The sequence below is a fragment of the Chaetodon trifascialis genome, chromosome 4 (assembly GCF_039877785.1).
Source record: "Chaetodon trifascialis isolate fChaTrf1 chromosome 4, fChaTrf1.hap1, whole genome shotgun sequence".
Taxonomy (NCBI): Eukaryota; Metazoa; Chordata; class Actinopteri; order Chaetodontiformes; family Chaetodontidae; genus Chaetodon; species Chaetodon trifascialis.
Genome location: NC_092059.1, coordinates 18,779,332 through 18,792,643, shown reverse-complemented (window position 1 = coordinate 18,792,643; position 13,312 = coordinate 18,779,332). Strand labels below are relative to the sequence as shown.

The 13,312-nt window shown below is 43.1% G+C and overlaps 1 protein-coding gene across 3 annotated transcripts in view; it reads left to right on the top strand.

The window, feature by feature from the left end:
- sgip1a (SH3GL interacting endocytic adaptor 1a) overlaps nucleotides 1-13,312 on the top strand; it is a 73,672-nt gene that overhangs the window by 55,055 nt on the left and 5,305 nt on the right. The window contains exons 13-23 of one of the 3 annotated variants that reach the window (XM_070961544.1): nucleotides 1,120-1,200; nucleotides 1,855-1,923; nucleotides 2,112-2,870; nucleotides 3,760-3,881; nucleotides 4,222-4,375; nucleotides 9,054-9,113; nucleotides 10,049-10,160; nucleotides 10,410-10,565; nucleotides 11,999-12,134; nucleotides 12,318-12,520; nucleotides 12,783-12,847. In XM_070961544.1, coding sequence (XP_070817645.1) covers nucleotides 1,120-1,200; nucleotides 1,855-1,923; nucleotides 2,112-2,870; nucleotides 3,760-3,881; nucleotides 4,222-4,375; nucleotides 9,054-9,113; nucleotides 10,049-10,160; nucleotides 10,410-10,565; nucleotides 11,999-12,134; nucleotides 12,318-12,520; nucleotides 12,783-12,847 — 1,917 coding nt within the window. Of the gene's footprint in view, nucleotides 1-1,119; nucleotides 1,201-1,854; nucleotides 1,924-2,111; nucleotides 2,871-3,759; nucleotides 3,882-4,221; nucleotides 4,376-5,565; nucleotides 5,626-9,053; nucleotides 9,114-10,048; nucleotides 10,161-10,409; nucleotides 10,566-11,998; nucleotides 12,135-12,317; nucleotides 12,521-12,782; nucleotides 12,848-13,312 lie in introns of all 3 variants that reach the window. The other 2 variants (XM_070961543.1, XM_070961546.1) reach the window with 2 other exon arrangements.

Genomic DNA, 13,312 nt, shown 5'->3' with positions numbered 1-13,312 from the left:
CTTACAAATGGTCATGGTCACACCTCCAAACCACCAAAACATAACAACAACAAAAAAAAGAAAGAAAAAAAATCCTTGAAAACAATTAAATTAATTTAAATTGAAATCAACTGAATTACCCAATTTGGATGCTCTAGGTCCTCATTCCCAAACCGAGGGTCAGAGTGTCCTCTAAATCTTGCCAGCCAACTGTGCCCTACGGTTAGAATGACGTTTAAAATGATCTCTAAATGGTTGCCAGATCCTGTAGAATTTTCCTTCCTGATTTTTCAATGAAAATTACATTTTTTCTATCTCCAAATATTTCATGACATCTGCCATAAGATTAGCATGAGTAGGAGCTGTTTTTTGTTTCCAACGTTTTATCTTTCTTACTCATGGTTTTATCTTTACATGTTCCTGCATAAGCAGTGTGTTTATCAGGTACATGGAGCTACAATGAATTCAGTATAATACAACAAACCTGCAGTAAGTCTGTTTTGAGTCAGATTTATTGTGATTTTGGAGGATGTAGTTTGTGGTGCTGTTGAACTGCACTGCATCATACAGAGAGCTGTTTCTGTTATGTGGCCTACCCTCATTGATGTAAAAGGGAGGACAGTAGATTTGATTGAACACCTCTCTAAACACCATTATCACCTTCATGAAGGTAGGATTTATTGCAGGACTGTTTTGTTTAAGTGTACCTTCTCCCAGTAGAGCAGCATTTGAGAAGCAGATTAAAGATCTCGTGATGTTTTTGGTCCAGTGAATGAAATGTGAATGAAAAATTTTGGCTTATCCAACCAGAAATGTTATAGTTAGATTGATAACTACCTTGTTGTTAACAGTATAACATCTCTTCCATCTTTTGACAAGTGGACATGTGACAGATTTGTTGAGCAGCAGCTGTTGCACTGTAGCTTTGATGTCACTTGTTCTAGCATTACAATACATCCTGACTGCAGTGTGCCACCGAGGCTGGAAATCAGTTTTTCCTCATGAAAGATTGTATTGACATAATGATCTGTTTCCCCTCTCGCGCCTGTTGCTTTTTTTAAGCCCCAGACACTCAGAAACTGTAGGTGCTTTGGTTGTCACGCCCCTGACTTGGCCTGTTCTGTCCCCTCCTGAACTTAGTGGTTCTGTCTGAGTCCGATGCGTGGGCAGCTCCTCTGTCTGAGCCCGAATCCTCTTTGACAAGATCCTTCCCCACAGGAAGTAAGTTTCATAATTCCCTGCATACTGTGCCGCACGTCCTCTCTCCCTGGAATAGCTGCACAGCTCCATCAGCTCACCTCATGAACCCCTTCATCATCAGACTAACAAACAGACCTGCAAACTGCCCCCATCAAACAGCTGTGTGGCAGTAACACTGTGCTTCTTACTGTTAACAGCCACCCGTGAACTGTTTCATTTCATCAGCCATTTTACCACCGGATGATTCAGTGTTGGTTGTAGTGTATTACATGGCAGAGTTCAGGATGTGTGTGCCATACTGTACCAACCCCTCCTCCTTCACTGCCTCCTCATTGCATTCGGCATGGTGGTGACTGAATGTGCTGTGCTGCATGGTTTATGATTTGTGGGATGATCATGTGTCCTCAGGTTTTTGTGGCTGTGTTTGGCATGTGGGTTAATATCTGTCATGTATGGATCCAAACCTTCAAAGCTTTTTTGCAATAATTTGTGTGTTATTGGCTAAACCGTGAAACAATAATCCTGTTTCTGTCAGCATTGTATGCAGCCCACCATAAGCTGCATATTAAAAGTCTGTTTGTTATATGCAAACATTGCCTCATTGACAATCTAAGCAGCAATCTCCTGGAATCACCTGTTGAGTCTATTCATTGTTGCATTGATATTTTATTGCAGCTCCACCTCCACTTCCACCCAAGAATGTCCCTACCTCCCCCCCTTCAACTAGCCCTGTCTCTGCAGATGGTAAGAAGCCTTCCTATCTACAGTATTTCTGGTTCCTGTTATATTCCACCATCACCTCGGGATGAATTAACTTTTTACATTTGATCTCTGCAACTTTCTGTCTCTGACATTCTTTGCCAGTCTGTCATGTTTTATGTATTATTTGAACACAGCCTTTGATTGGTCACTGGTTGTCTCTGTTTCTGAAGCGTCAACGGAAGCAAACGGCTCCACCAGGAAACCCTCAATAGCTGATCTGGACAACATTTTTGGGCCCGAAGAGGCTCCCCCTGCTGGTGAGGACACAGGTGACAAGTGGGTCTGCTTCAGTGAAGAATCTGCTAACCGGCCACCGCTGCCAGAGGAACCAGCACCTCCAGTACCAGCCTCCCCACCTCCACCTGAATCTCCTGCCCCACCTTTACCGACATCACCACCTCCTCCAGAAGACCCTGCACCACCTCTCCCAACCTCTCCTCCCCCAAAAGAAGATTTTGTGCCCCCTCTACCAACCTCACCACCTCCCACAGACGAGCCTGCTGCACTTCCTGTCACCTCAGGTCCTCCAACACCCGAGGACCGAAACCCTCTCACACTCGCCACCTCTCCACCCCCTGCAACACCAAAGGAGCTTGCATCTCCTCCTGCTTCCTCTCCCCCTCCCCTTGAGTCACTCGCCAGCCTCCCACCAGCCCCTGCTCCCAAAGCCAGAACCCCTCCAGCTGTGACTCCTCCTGCTGAGGAACCTGCATCAGGCTCCGTCCCTCCACCTCTTGTCCTGTCTCAAGAGGAGCAGTCCAAGAACACAGAAACCACCCAACCCAAAGAGGATGGAGGCGAAACGGTCAATTCACCCAATGATGCTAGCCAAGGGAGCCGGAGTACGCCTCCCCCACCTCCTCCCCCAACATACCGGGCTGTGGTGTCCTCACCGGGTCCCACATCTGGACCTGGTGGCACAAATAGTGGTGAGTATGGTTTATAGAGGACAGTATTTTTAGAACTTGGTTTGGTAGAAAGAACTTGCTGCATCACATCTAGATAATAACGACTGTGTTCAACAATTGATTGTCACACTGATACAAATGGAATGATGAAAACAGCTTCGTGGCCATCATACCAGTCAGATGACTTGTAATCACACTAGCATCCATTGTTTTGACTGGAGTTGAGAAGGGATTGTATTTCCTGCATTGCACCATCTCTATATTTCCTTTCAGCTGATTGCACCATCTTTGTTTTTAAACTTGCACGAACTGATGCCTGATTCTGCATTTTTCACCTGGAAAAGAGGTCATGTTGTGGCCCAGTTGGACTTGCACCACCATTCTGTCTTACTCTGATACAACATTTTCATTTTTATTGCACATTCAACATCTTCTGTAAGAGATATCAACCAGTCCTGTCTGTAGTATGAATATTTAATAATATAATATTTATAAGTGTAAATTAATAGAAAGGGTCAACTTTGAAACCTTTTCTGGTAAATGTTAATGAGCCAGGGACCCAAACACAGAATACATGCTTGTGTAAAGAAATATTCTCAATACAAAGGAGAGCACTGATCAAATTTAGGTCAGAGAGTGCATGACTAAAAGCTGAGCACAGACCACAATGAGTGAACGGTTTTTAGAAATCATTTTGTCTGGCTACAGCTTTAGGAAAATCCTCATTGTCAGTGGAAACTCATACCCAAAGGTTGTCTGTTCTTAATCCTCTATAGAGGCATCCATGATAGAAGTGAAAAGTTAGGCTTTTTTATGAAATTCAAATTTAAGATTGTGAAAGTAGAACTAATGCCTACCTGTACACATACCTTGTTTCTAGTAAAATATTATGTTCTTCCTTGCTCTGCAGGTTCTTCCTCTCCAGTGCGACCCGCCACTCCTTCATCAGTCAACCCCACCCCACCACCACCTCCACCTCGCCCTCCTTCACGGCCCAAACTTCCTCCAGGAAAACCCGCTATAGGAGATGCAGTAAGTCTCGCTGTTTCTCATAATTGAGATGGTTGTGTTTTTGGTAATGTGCTACCTAAGCTTTAGTCCTGGCTTACCAATATCAAACTGTATTACTGTTGCTGTTATGGTCCGTTGATACTTGAGGAGCTCAGTCACTGCTCCTCTGGTCTACAACTGAGCCCCTCAAAACCAAACACAACTCTGCAACTTCCTCATGGTGAAACTAACTTTGACACACATCCCTCACAATCAGATCTTAAGCCGATGACTGGAAACAACTCTAAATGGTTAAATGTGTTTTCCAAAAACATAACAAGTGACGGTATAAGATTCTTCTCCTCTCTTTTTATCTTTTCAGAATCGTCCGTTCAGCCCACCGGTCCACTCTGCCAGCCCCCCTCCCATTGCCCCGTTGGCACGGGCCGAGAGCACTTCCTCCATCTCCTCCACCAACTCCCTGAGTGCTGCCACCACCCCCACTGTCGGTAAAGAGCTCTCCGTGTCCGTGTCAGGTGTGTGCTCCCTCGGCAGTCACTGAGCCGTGCAGCTGTGGTGACCACAGTGACAGCTGACTTTAACTGGTCATGTCTAATATTAAAAGTTCTTTATTGATTTTATGCTCTGGCCCCGTCCTTCATTGTGCTCAGAGTTTGTGTTGAATGAGTCATGCAGTTGTGTGTTTAGTTATTCATTTTGAAATTTATTCTTTATTATTTTATGGAAATGGAGACAGTTTCCTGCAATGATGCTTCACTAAATGAAGAATATTAGCAATACAGTGCAGAAATCTGTTGTGACATCTAATCTAAAACCCATGCAGGTAAGCTGTGACTATCTAGAGATAGATCGGAACAAATACGGAAAATATTTCTAATCATTTAAAGTAAGAATCACTCCTAAAGGTCATTTCATAACAATCAATTTTTAAACTGCACATAAATGTTGTGTCTGGTTTAGACTGACACGCAAAGACAAATTCATATGCACACTTTCACACGTGCGTGCTGTATGAGTGGGAGGTGAGAATGTGAAGCAGGGTGTTAATTTTAATTTTAAAGCACAAACATTCTCAACAAGCCCGCCTTTAATGAATTAATGCCACAGCATACTCCTTGATTTAACTTTAGAGGCAGTGTGCAAGGACCTTGCGGTGCAGAGTTGTGAGTGGATAATAACAAATCTCAGTGGCTGAGTCATAATAGATTTAAAGAATACACACTCTGGAGGCAGCAGCAGTTATGTAAAGACAGACTATCGTCCCTGGTTGGAGGTTGTTTTTTTGAAAACAGATTGCAGGAATAAACAACAAGCAAGTGGCTTCACAGATTCAAACTGCAATGTGAAAAAATGGTTTTACTGTATGGAGATTTCACTGAAGTCTCGTGATTTCTAAGTGCAAACATTATTTATTCACTTTGGTTTTGCTGATAGACCAAAAAGCTGATGGACTTGACAGTAATATAAAAGTCACACAGAGTTTTAATTAGAAACTACCCCTATTCCAGTTCTAGTTCTTTATGATTTTGACTCTTTCTTCTTGTTTGAGTTTTAAGATGCTTCATTTTTTGTTATTTTTTGTGTGCATGACAGCATTTTTATTTAAATCTTTTCCCTTGGCTTGATTTGCTTTCTGTTTTGTTTTTTTTTCCCTTTTTTTGTTTTGTTGTTTGCTTGTCTCTTTATTTGTCCTTTGGATTGTCAGAAGACGATGCTTATGTAGACAAACTGCCCACCTTTGAGAGACACTTTGATTCATTTGCAGGTACAGTAACGATCCTCTCAGAGAGAGGACGGGACGGGTGGGGAAAGGGGTTTGAGGGGTGTTCCTGTGTCAGTTTTCAATCTGTTTGATGCTCTTTACCCAGAGTGCACTTCACACAGAAGGGTAAAGGCCATCACTGAGTGTTTTTGAGCTTTCTGGGATTCACGTCAGTCAGAAAGTGTAGGTATTGGGACAGTGACTCTTTTTTGGCTCTTCTGTCACACATTCTGTGCAGTTTCACAAAGCATGTTCTTAAGCCATCTGTCCGTCTTTTCAAATGAAATATATTTCAATTATGACATGTCTAAAAAGACCGTATCTGTATCATTATCCTAATACCTACTTATTTGACAAATCTAGATCAGGTTTTGTTCACCGATAAAGGGCCATGCCACACCTTCATTTTTTCTTTTCAAACGTGGCAGCATTTGTCATTGAAATTGTCATTTTTCTTCATTGTTTTGCTCATACCCACACACACATACACACACACACACCCCATCTGCACATCTTACTCTCATTCTCTCATTCACCCACAGAAACAAATCTGCCAGAAAAACTGAAAGCTGTGGCGACACAGAAAGCGTCTTCTATTACATAACATTGTTTTGTTCTTGTTTTTTTTTTTTTTACCAAAAAGTTTGTGTCTTCCCCTCTGCCCATCTGCCTGCTCTTGAGACTCTTCTCTCTGTTTTATGACTGTGCACCAGTGGCTGTCTCGCCACGTCACCATGGCAACCTCCTGCCTCTTCTCTTGGCGACGCATATTGTGTGTGCAGAGTGCAGTGCAGTCACTCCCAGATACCTTTAGTCTTAGTCTGCACCACAAGAGTGTGTTTGAGTGTTTGTGTGCTGTGTGTTCAATGAGCGTTTCTGGAGAGCTCCTTATCTGTGGCCCCTTGAGATCCATATTGTCTGTCTTTTCTCTCTCTCACACGCGCACACACACACTCAAACACACTCTCACTCATACCGTCAGATCAGAGCTGCTGCTCACAGAGTTGTTTGAAGTCTGGCATGAGAATTAGGCTGAATTAGACAGGCAGCAGCTGTTCTGTATTCATGCCATCCTCTCTCTACCGCTGGAGTAGCACGACACAGCCTCAAGTTCAACCAATCTCCGCTGGCCCAAAAGCCTCAGTCTACTCCCACACTTGACCCCTGACGCCCACCTTTTGCACCTGTCACTCACCATAGAGGCCATAGAAAAATGCAGGCCCAAACCCCGCCCTCTCTATCTGAACACCTGCCCTTTTGTTCTCTTCATGAAGCACTGCGCTCCTCTCATCGCTCCATCATCCACTGCTCTAAATAGTTCACTGACTCAGTGGCACACCTTCAGTGCTGGGACCCCACATCAAAACAAAAGTATGGTCTAGAACAAGCCAACCCTGTCGTGCCTCAGGATGATTGCCAACTTCTCTGTGCATAACACTAGCACAGTCATGTTCTTGCTGAATTTCTTTTGCATGTAATCAAGGTTATTTAGTAAACAGTGTCATAAGTAAACATGATCTCCTGGTATGTAAACACAATCCCTGGTATTGCTCGTTCTAGTCATGCTGGAACTGTGTCGCAGTTCAGGTGCTGGATCCTCTGAAGTCTGAATTCGTAGAACAAAATACAAATATACCATGAGCTTCCAGGAAAGCTTGTTTCTATTAAAAGACTGCTCCAAATGCAGCTTCTTAACCCAAAATTTGAGGACAGAAGCAGTGAATCCTTTGCAGCCTGCAGTGTCCTGGAATCCACCAAAACCCAAGCTTCTTGGCTCAGTTTGGCCCCTCATCACAGGTTTAATGTTTATTTTATTCCCAGGAGGCTGAAGCTACCCAGTATTCTCTAAGAAAAAAATCATTAGAGAGAAGCCAGAGAAAACATGGTTATTTGTAGAGGAAATAATTTTTTTCTGTCCGAGCACATTAATCGTGTCATGGACCTCTTAATGATACTGCAACCTCTCCTGGGAGTCCTGACCCTTGTGCTGTTCACTGGTCAGTCATTCAGTTAATGTTCAGGCTATCTGTATTAAATCATGAGGTCAGGAAATGCAAAATCCTTTTCACATGTATCAGATATTCTTACAGAAGTGGGCATCAATGTCACCCTGGCATAAATGCCACTGTTTGTACGGACATGTTGTTAACCAAAGGGTGCAACTGAGAGATGAAAGCTAAACTGTATACCATTAACTAGGTATCCTTTTTCCTGTTGTCCATCACACATGAAGTGAATGTTACCAGCGTGTATTCTAAACCCAGGAGTTTGCTTTGTCAGGCATTTGAGGGCAACTTCTTGCTAATAAACCTAAATAAACTGAAGTTGACCAGGACCATCTGAACACACTGTTGGTATTGTCTGCACACATGGTGCAGTAAGTGTCCAAACCACAAAGCCACCAGGATGCCACACTTACATATGCTTATTGTCAGCTGTTCTTCTTGTATTAATGGTATGCTGGCTGATAAACACATAACACAAGCAAACATTTTGAGCCTTTGTTTGTTTTTCCTGAGTGAAAAAAAACATAGGCCTATGAGTAATCTGCAGTAAGATAATATGGGGTAATATATCAGCCCAGCTAATTTTGCCATCGCTCTAGTTTGAGGGGAATCCCTTTTTGATAAACTCGTCAGGAAAATGTTAACCAGGACTGTCTGAATGCTCTTGGTTTTTGTCTGTGTGAGGCAATACAGTCTCATTAGAGGAGTTCAGCCTGGCCTTCAGGTCCTCTGAAGGATCCGCCATCATAGCCTGTATCCTTTGGAGGATCCAGCACCTGAAAATGGGCTGCAGCTTCTCTCTCTACACCACAGTCCCCCTTTCTCCCTGCTCGCTGGTTGCAGTCTCAAGGCTGCCCCCTGCAGGGAGTTTTCATACATGGGAGGATGCTGCAACTGGAGCGTCAGCAGGTTTAGAGTTACCGTTTTATTTGGCTGCATTCGAGAGAAAACATTTTATGCTGCTCTTGAAATTGGCGACCACAAAACTCTCTCTTCTGGCAGTCCCCCCGTCAGACCGTACAGCCTCGACTTCCTCTTTCCTGTGTTCACATCTTGCACATCAAACCGTCGTACCACTGCCAACATCCAGCAAAACACATCTGGCCCCTCGCTCCACCTCACTCCTGCTTTTCCTCATGCACGCAAGCACCCATGAAAGAAACACCCCGTCACACCCATGTCGTCACATGCTCGGCTTATCGTGGCCCCCCTGTCCCTCTTTCGTCCCTCGGCCTCCACCTCCACGTTTCACCTCACTGTGACGTGTGATAGACCTGAGACTCACGCTACTGTCCTTCTCTCCCTCCCCCTCTCACCCCTCCTCACCCACCTCCCTCCCTTTCATCCCTCTTCCTCCTCCCTCCTCCTCGTACCCTTCTCCCTCACCCCACCTTCCTCCTTCCTCCACCCCTCCACCCTACACAGAGAATGACCAGCCATCCCTTGTATGGTTTGACAGAGGGAAGTTTTATTTAACCTTTGAAGGTAAGTTTTCTCTGCACAAGGGTAGCGTGCACACACACTCTTTTGAGGCTCGTTTATGCAAGCTTAGCCCTCCCTTTCCCTGCCCCTTCTTTCCTTCCTTCCTCCCCTCTACACCTCCTCCTCCCTTGCAATCCCCTCATCACCCTAACTCACATAATGCTAACTCCTGGCTGAGGCATCTCATATGCAGTCTTGTCTCCCTCTAGCCTCTCTTCCCGACATTGTTCATTCTCATTTATTCTGCGCTGACCGCCTTTCATTCACTCCCTGAAGAATCATCATTCTTTGTGTACTTTGCTAATCTCTTTGTTGTCACTTTTGTCCTTTTGTCCTTTTGGTTCTTGGTTTGATCTTTGGGTTGTCTGATCTTCTTTGATCTTGTCAGAATAATTTAACGTCAGCAGCATGTCTGGAGTAAGCATGCTCATCTCTCTCAGCCTCTCTCTCTGTCTGCCTCTTGTCTTTCCTTTCTCATCTGCCTGTGCTCATTCAATGAAACGATGACATGAGTGTGTAACGTCCTGCATAGGAGTTCATACGTTTGACGAAGATATTTGAAGTAATTGTGTTTAATTCTACCATTGCACTGTCAAAAAGCAGAGAGAAATGGGTGTCCTCTATGCAAATAACCTGCTGTATTCATGCCACCTGACTAACACCAATATTTGTTCTCATTTCAAGTACTTTCATTTTATGGCAGTAGTCTGCACACCATGTGTTTTTCATCATTTCATCCATAGTCAGGAAGAGCTCAGAGTCATGGTTTGGGAGTTGGAACATGTATCTATTCTTAATCTATGGACGTCTGTTGACTGTATCTTTATACTGAGTTGAAGCTGTTATGCATTGATGTGAAACTCATTTCAGGTCTGTGTGTGTGTTTTCAGATCATTTCAATGTGTATTTGTGTGTGTATGCGTGTGTGTCATGTCCAGGCTGCTCCAGAGGGCCCAGTCCTCTCACCATGGGGGCTCAGGACACTCTTCCTGTGGCCGCTGCATTCACAGAGACGGTCAACGCCTTCTTTAAAGGAGCTGATCCCACCAAGTAGGCTTGTAGCTTCACACATTTGGACATACTAATTGCTCATTACAGTAAAATTCCAGTGACAATTTCCATCTTTTTCATATGTGGCTGATGTGAAAACAGTTTATAAGATGAAGGAATCAACTAAATAAGTGTGTGTAATGTGTGCAGTGTCTCTCCAGTCTTTAATATTCTCTCTCTCTCTCTCTCTCTCTCTCTCTCTCTCTCTCTCTCTCTCTAACCTCCTCCTTGTCTTCCTCTTCCTCTCAGATGTGTTGTGAAGATCATAGGTGAGATGGTTTTGTCGTTTCCGGCGGGAATCACGCGGCACTTTGCCAATAACCCGTCCCCCGCCGTGCTAACCTTCAGCATAACCAACTACAGCCGACTGGAGCATGTGTTGCCTAACCCCCAGCTCCTCTGCTGGTAATGACACCGCTGTGGACTCACCACCTCACTGTCAGGACAAAATGATAAATGCAGTTTTTCACTGGAGGCAGTGAAAAGATTAGACTACACCATAACTCCTACTGCAGCCTCTTCACATGCGTAGTTCAAGTCCGAATGCTTTATTGTCCAGCTTGGAAATACCACTTTTTTATTTTTTTTCCATATATGTCTTTATGATTTAACTAAACCTCATTAAAACCAAATCAAATGTTCTGACTCACTATGCATTACAATTTGTGTTAATATTAATTTCACTTGTTGAGCATGTGAGACACTAGCTTAAAGGGCATGCTGCAGCATTTAATCAGAATGAGTTACTTTCTTGTTTGGAAAGTGTATATGCGTCTGTATATATATATGAGTAAATCCAGACTCTTTTTGTTTGTTTCCAGTTCATCATGTATTTTTCATAATAATCATTGAATATTTCTTCATCATAATAATTTGTGCTTTCACACAACAAATCATTCTTATCACACTGAAGGTATGTTGCAACGACAGACCAAAAACTTGATTTATGTAACACATTTCATACAAGGACAAGTCAATGTGTTCACACAATAGAATATCCAACAGCATGAAAGTAAGTTCATGGTCAAAGGGGGTGGGGTGGGGTAGGGTGGGGGGCTTAAAAGGGAGGTAAAAAGACAGTTTAAAATGCATAATAAAAAGTTTTTTAAAAAAAAGGAAAACTTAAAGCATACAGAGTAAGTTTTTTATTAAAAAAAGCTTCAGATATGATGGACAGATTTCTGTGAAAATATCTGAGAGACAACTCATAAAGCATTCATGTTCCCATACGGCAGAGTTTGCTTGTTCAGTGATGATGAGTAAGGATGAGTAAACATTAGTTAGATCATCTCACTAATACTGACTGCATGTTGAATCATCATGGGGTCATCAGAGTTTTCAGGCCAGCTACCGTCAAGAGAGGTCAGCTTTTTTCTTTGTTTGTTTGTTGTCCTCAATTAAAATTCATTTGATTAAAATACTCAAAAAAATAAAAATTTGTTTGGGACCCATTAAAGCAAATGTTAGGAATCCTTACTGTACTCCGCACCACTGAAAATATGTCACCTTGCAGCAGAATAATTATTGCTATTACTTAAATATGATGCATTAAAAAATATTTGTTTTGGATAATGGAAGATAATTTCTGCAAGAAGTCAATCATTCAGTGTTAGCTGGTTGTTGTAAAATGTAAAGCCTGACCTCTTGTGGCTCGTCTTTAAAATGCTGACCCAACCTCTCAAACGCAACCTGAGAAACAAGTCATTAGTGTTTGTTTTTCTGCCCAGACATAACTTTCTGCTGCACAGAAACAGCAAATTCCTCAGCTAAGACAAATCACCAGCAACATATCAAATATGTGGATTTTGATTGTAGTTTTCTGTATGCTTCTGCACCAGCGACACCACCACACAAGCCAAGGCCAATGCCAAGGACTTCTGGGTGAACATGCCAAACCTGATATCCCATTTAAAGAAGGTGGCAGAGCAGAAGCCACAGGCAACATACTACAACGTGGACATGCTCAAGTATCAGGTAAGCTCAGCTCTGAGACAAATACACAGCAGCCCCCACATCCTTCACTCTAAAAGGGAAGTTCACAAAGCAACAGCTGCAGCTATTACTCACCGAACATGTTTCTGAACTTTAGAAACAACGTGACTTCATGTTGAAAAGACCAAATGCTGCAGCATTATTGTAAGTGGAGCCTGTTTGCAGGTATCGGCGGAGGGGCTCCAGTCGATTCCTCTGAATCTAGCAGTGAGCTGGAGATGTGAGCCCACCAGCACTGACCTGAGGATAGACTACAAGTACAATGGCGAGGCCATGACGACACCGATGGCCCTCAACAACGTCCAGTTCCTCGTCCCCGTCGATGGGGGGGTTTCAAAACTACAGGCTGTCTTACCTCCTGCTGCATGGTACTGTCTGAGCTTTGTTAGTGTTAACTACCATTCAGATCACTTGGTAATATACAGGATGTATTCTAAGTCCAATATTATATATATCAAGAATCACAGAAATGAAGTGCACACTTGTTTGTGTTATTGCTATAACAAAGGACTGTACAGCATCTACACAAAGGTTTTTACTGTAGGATGGCTTGACTTTGACTTTGAATCAGTCAGTTAGTCTTAAAAAGTTTCACAATTGTGTTTTTCTGTCCTCTTGTAATGTTGACAGGAATGCAGAGCAGCAAAGAATCCTTTGGAAGATTCCTGATATCTCACAGAAATCTGAAAACGGAGGTACATGCAGAATGATAACAGGAACATGCACCATTTAATGATAATGATATTGAGCGAGCCCTCCTTTTACTCTTGCTTTTATAAAACCCAGCCACAATCCTGGGCTTAATACAACTTGAAGACCAGCTTTGACATTTTTGGACTCTTATTTTTCTTTGAGAAGATTCGCTCAGATTGCATCAGCCTGGTAGAGATTGAATCAGTTTTCAGAGTTTGCCCTGTGCATTCAAACATAGCCCCAGTACATTTTCACTGTTATTGGCACAACAATTGTACAAATCCTTAAAAACAGACAACCGCAGACAAGAGATAGAAGGTGCAGAGACGGTCATAAAGAAGAAAAGTAAAAGTTTCTGCAGGCATGTTGAGCTGTACAGTTTTGAGCACTGACCTAGAACCTGCACTAGCTATTATCCATACGCCTCAGGAGAGGAGGCAGCTGTCAGCTTTACCTGAATAAACGGT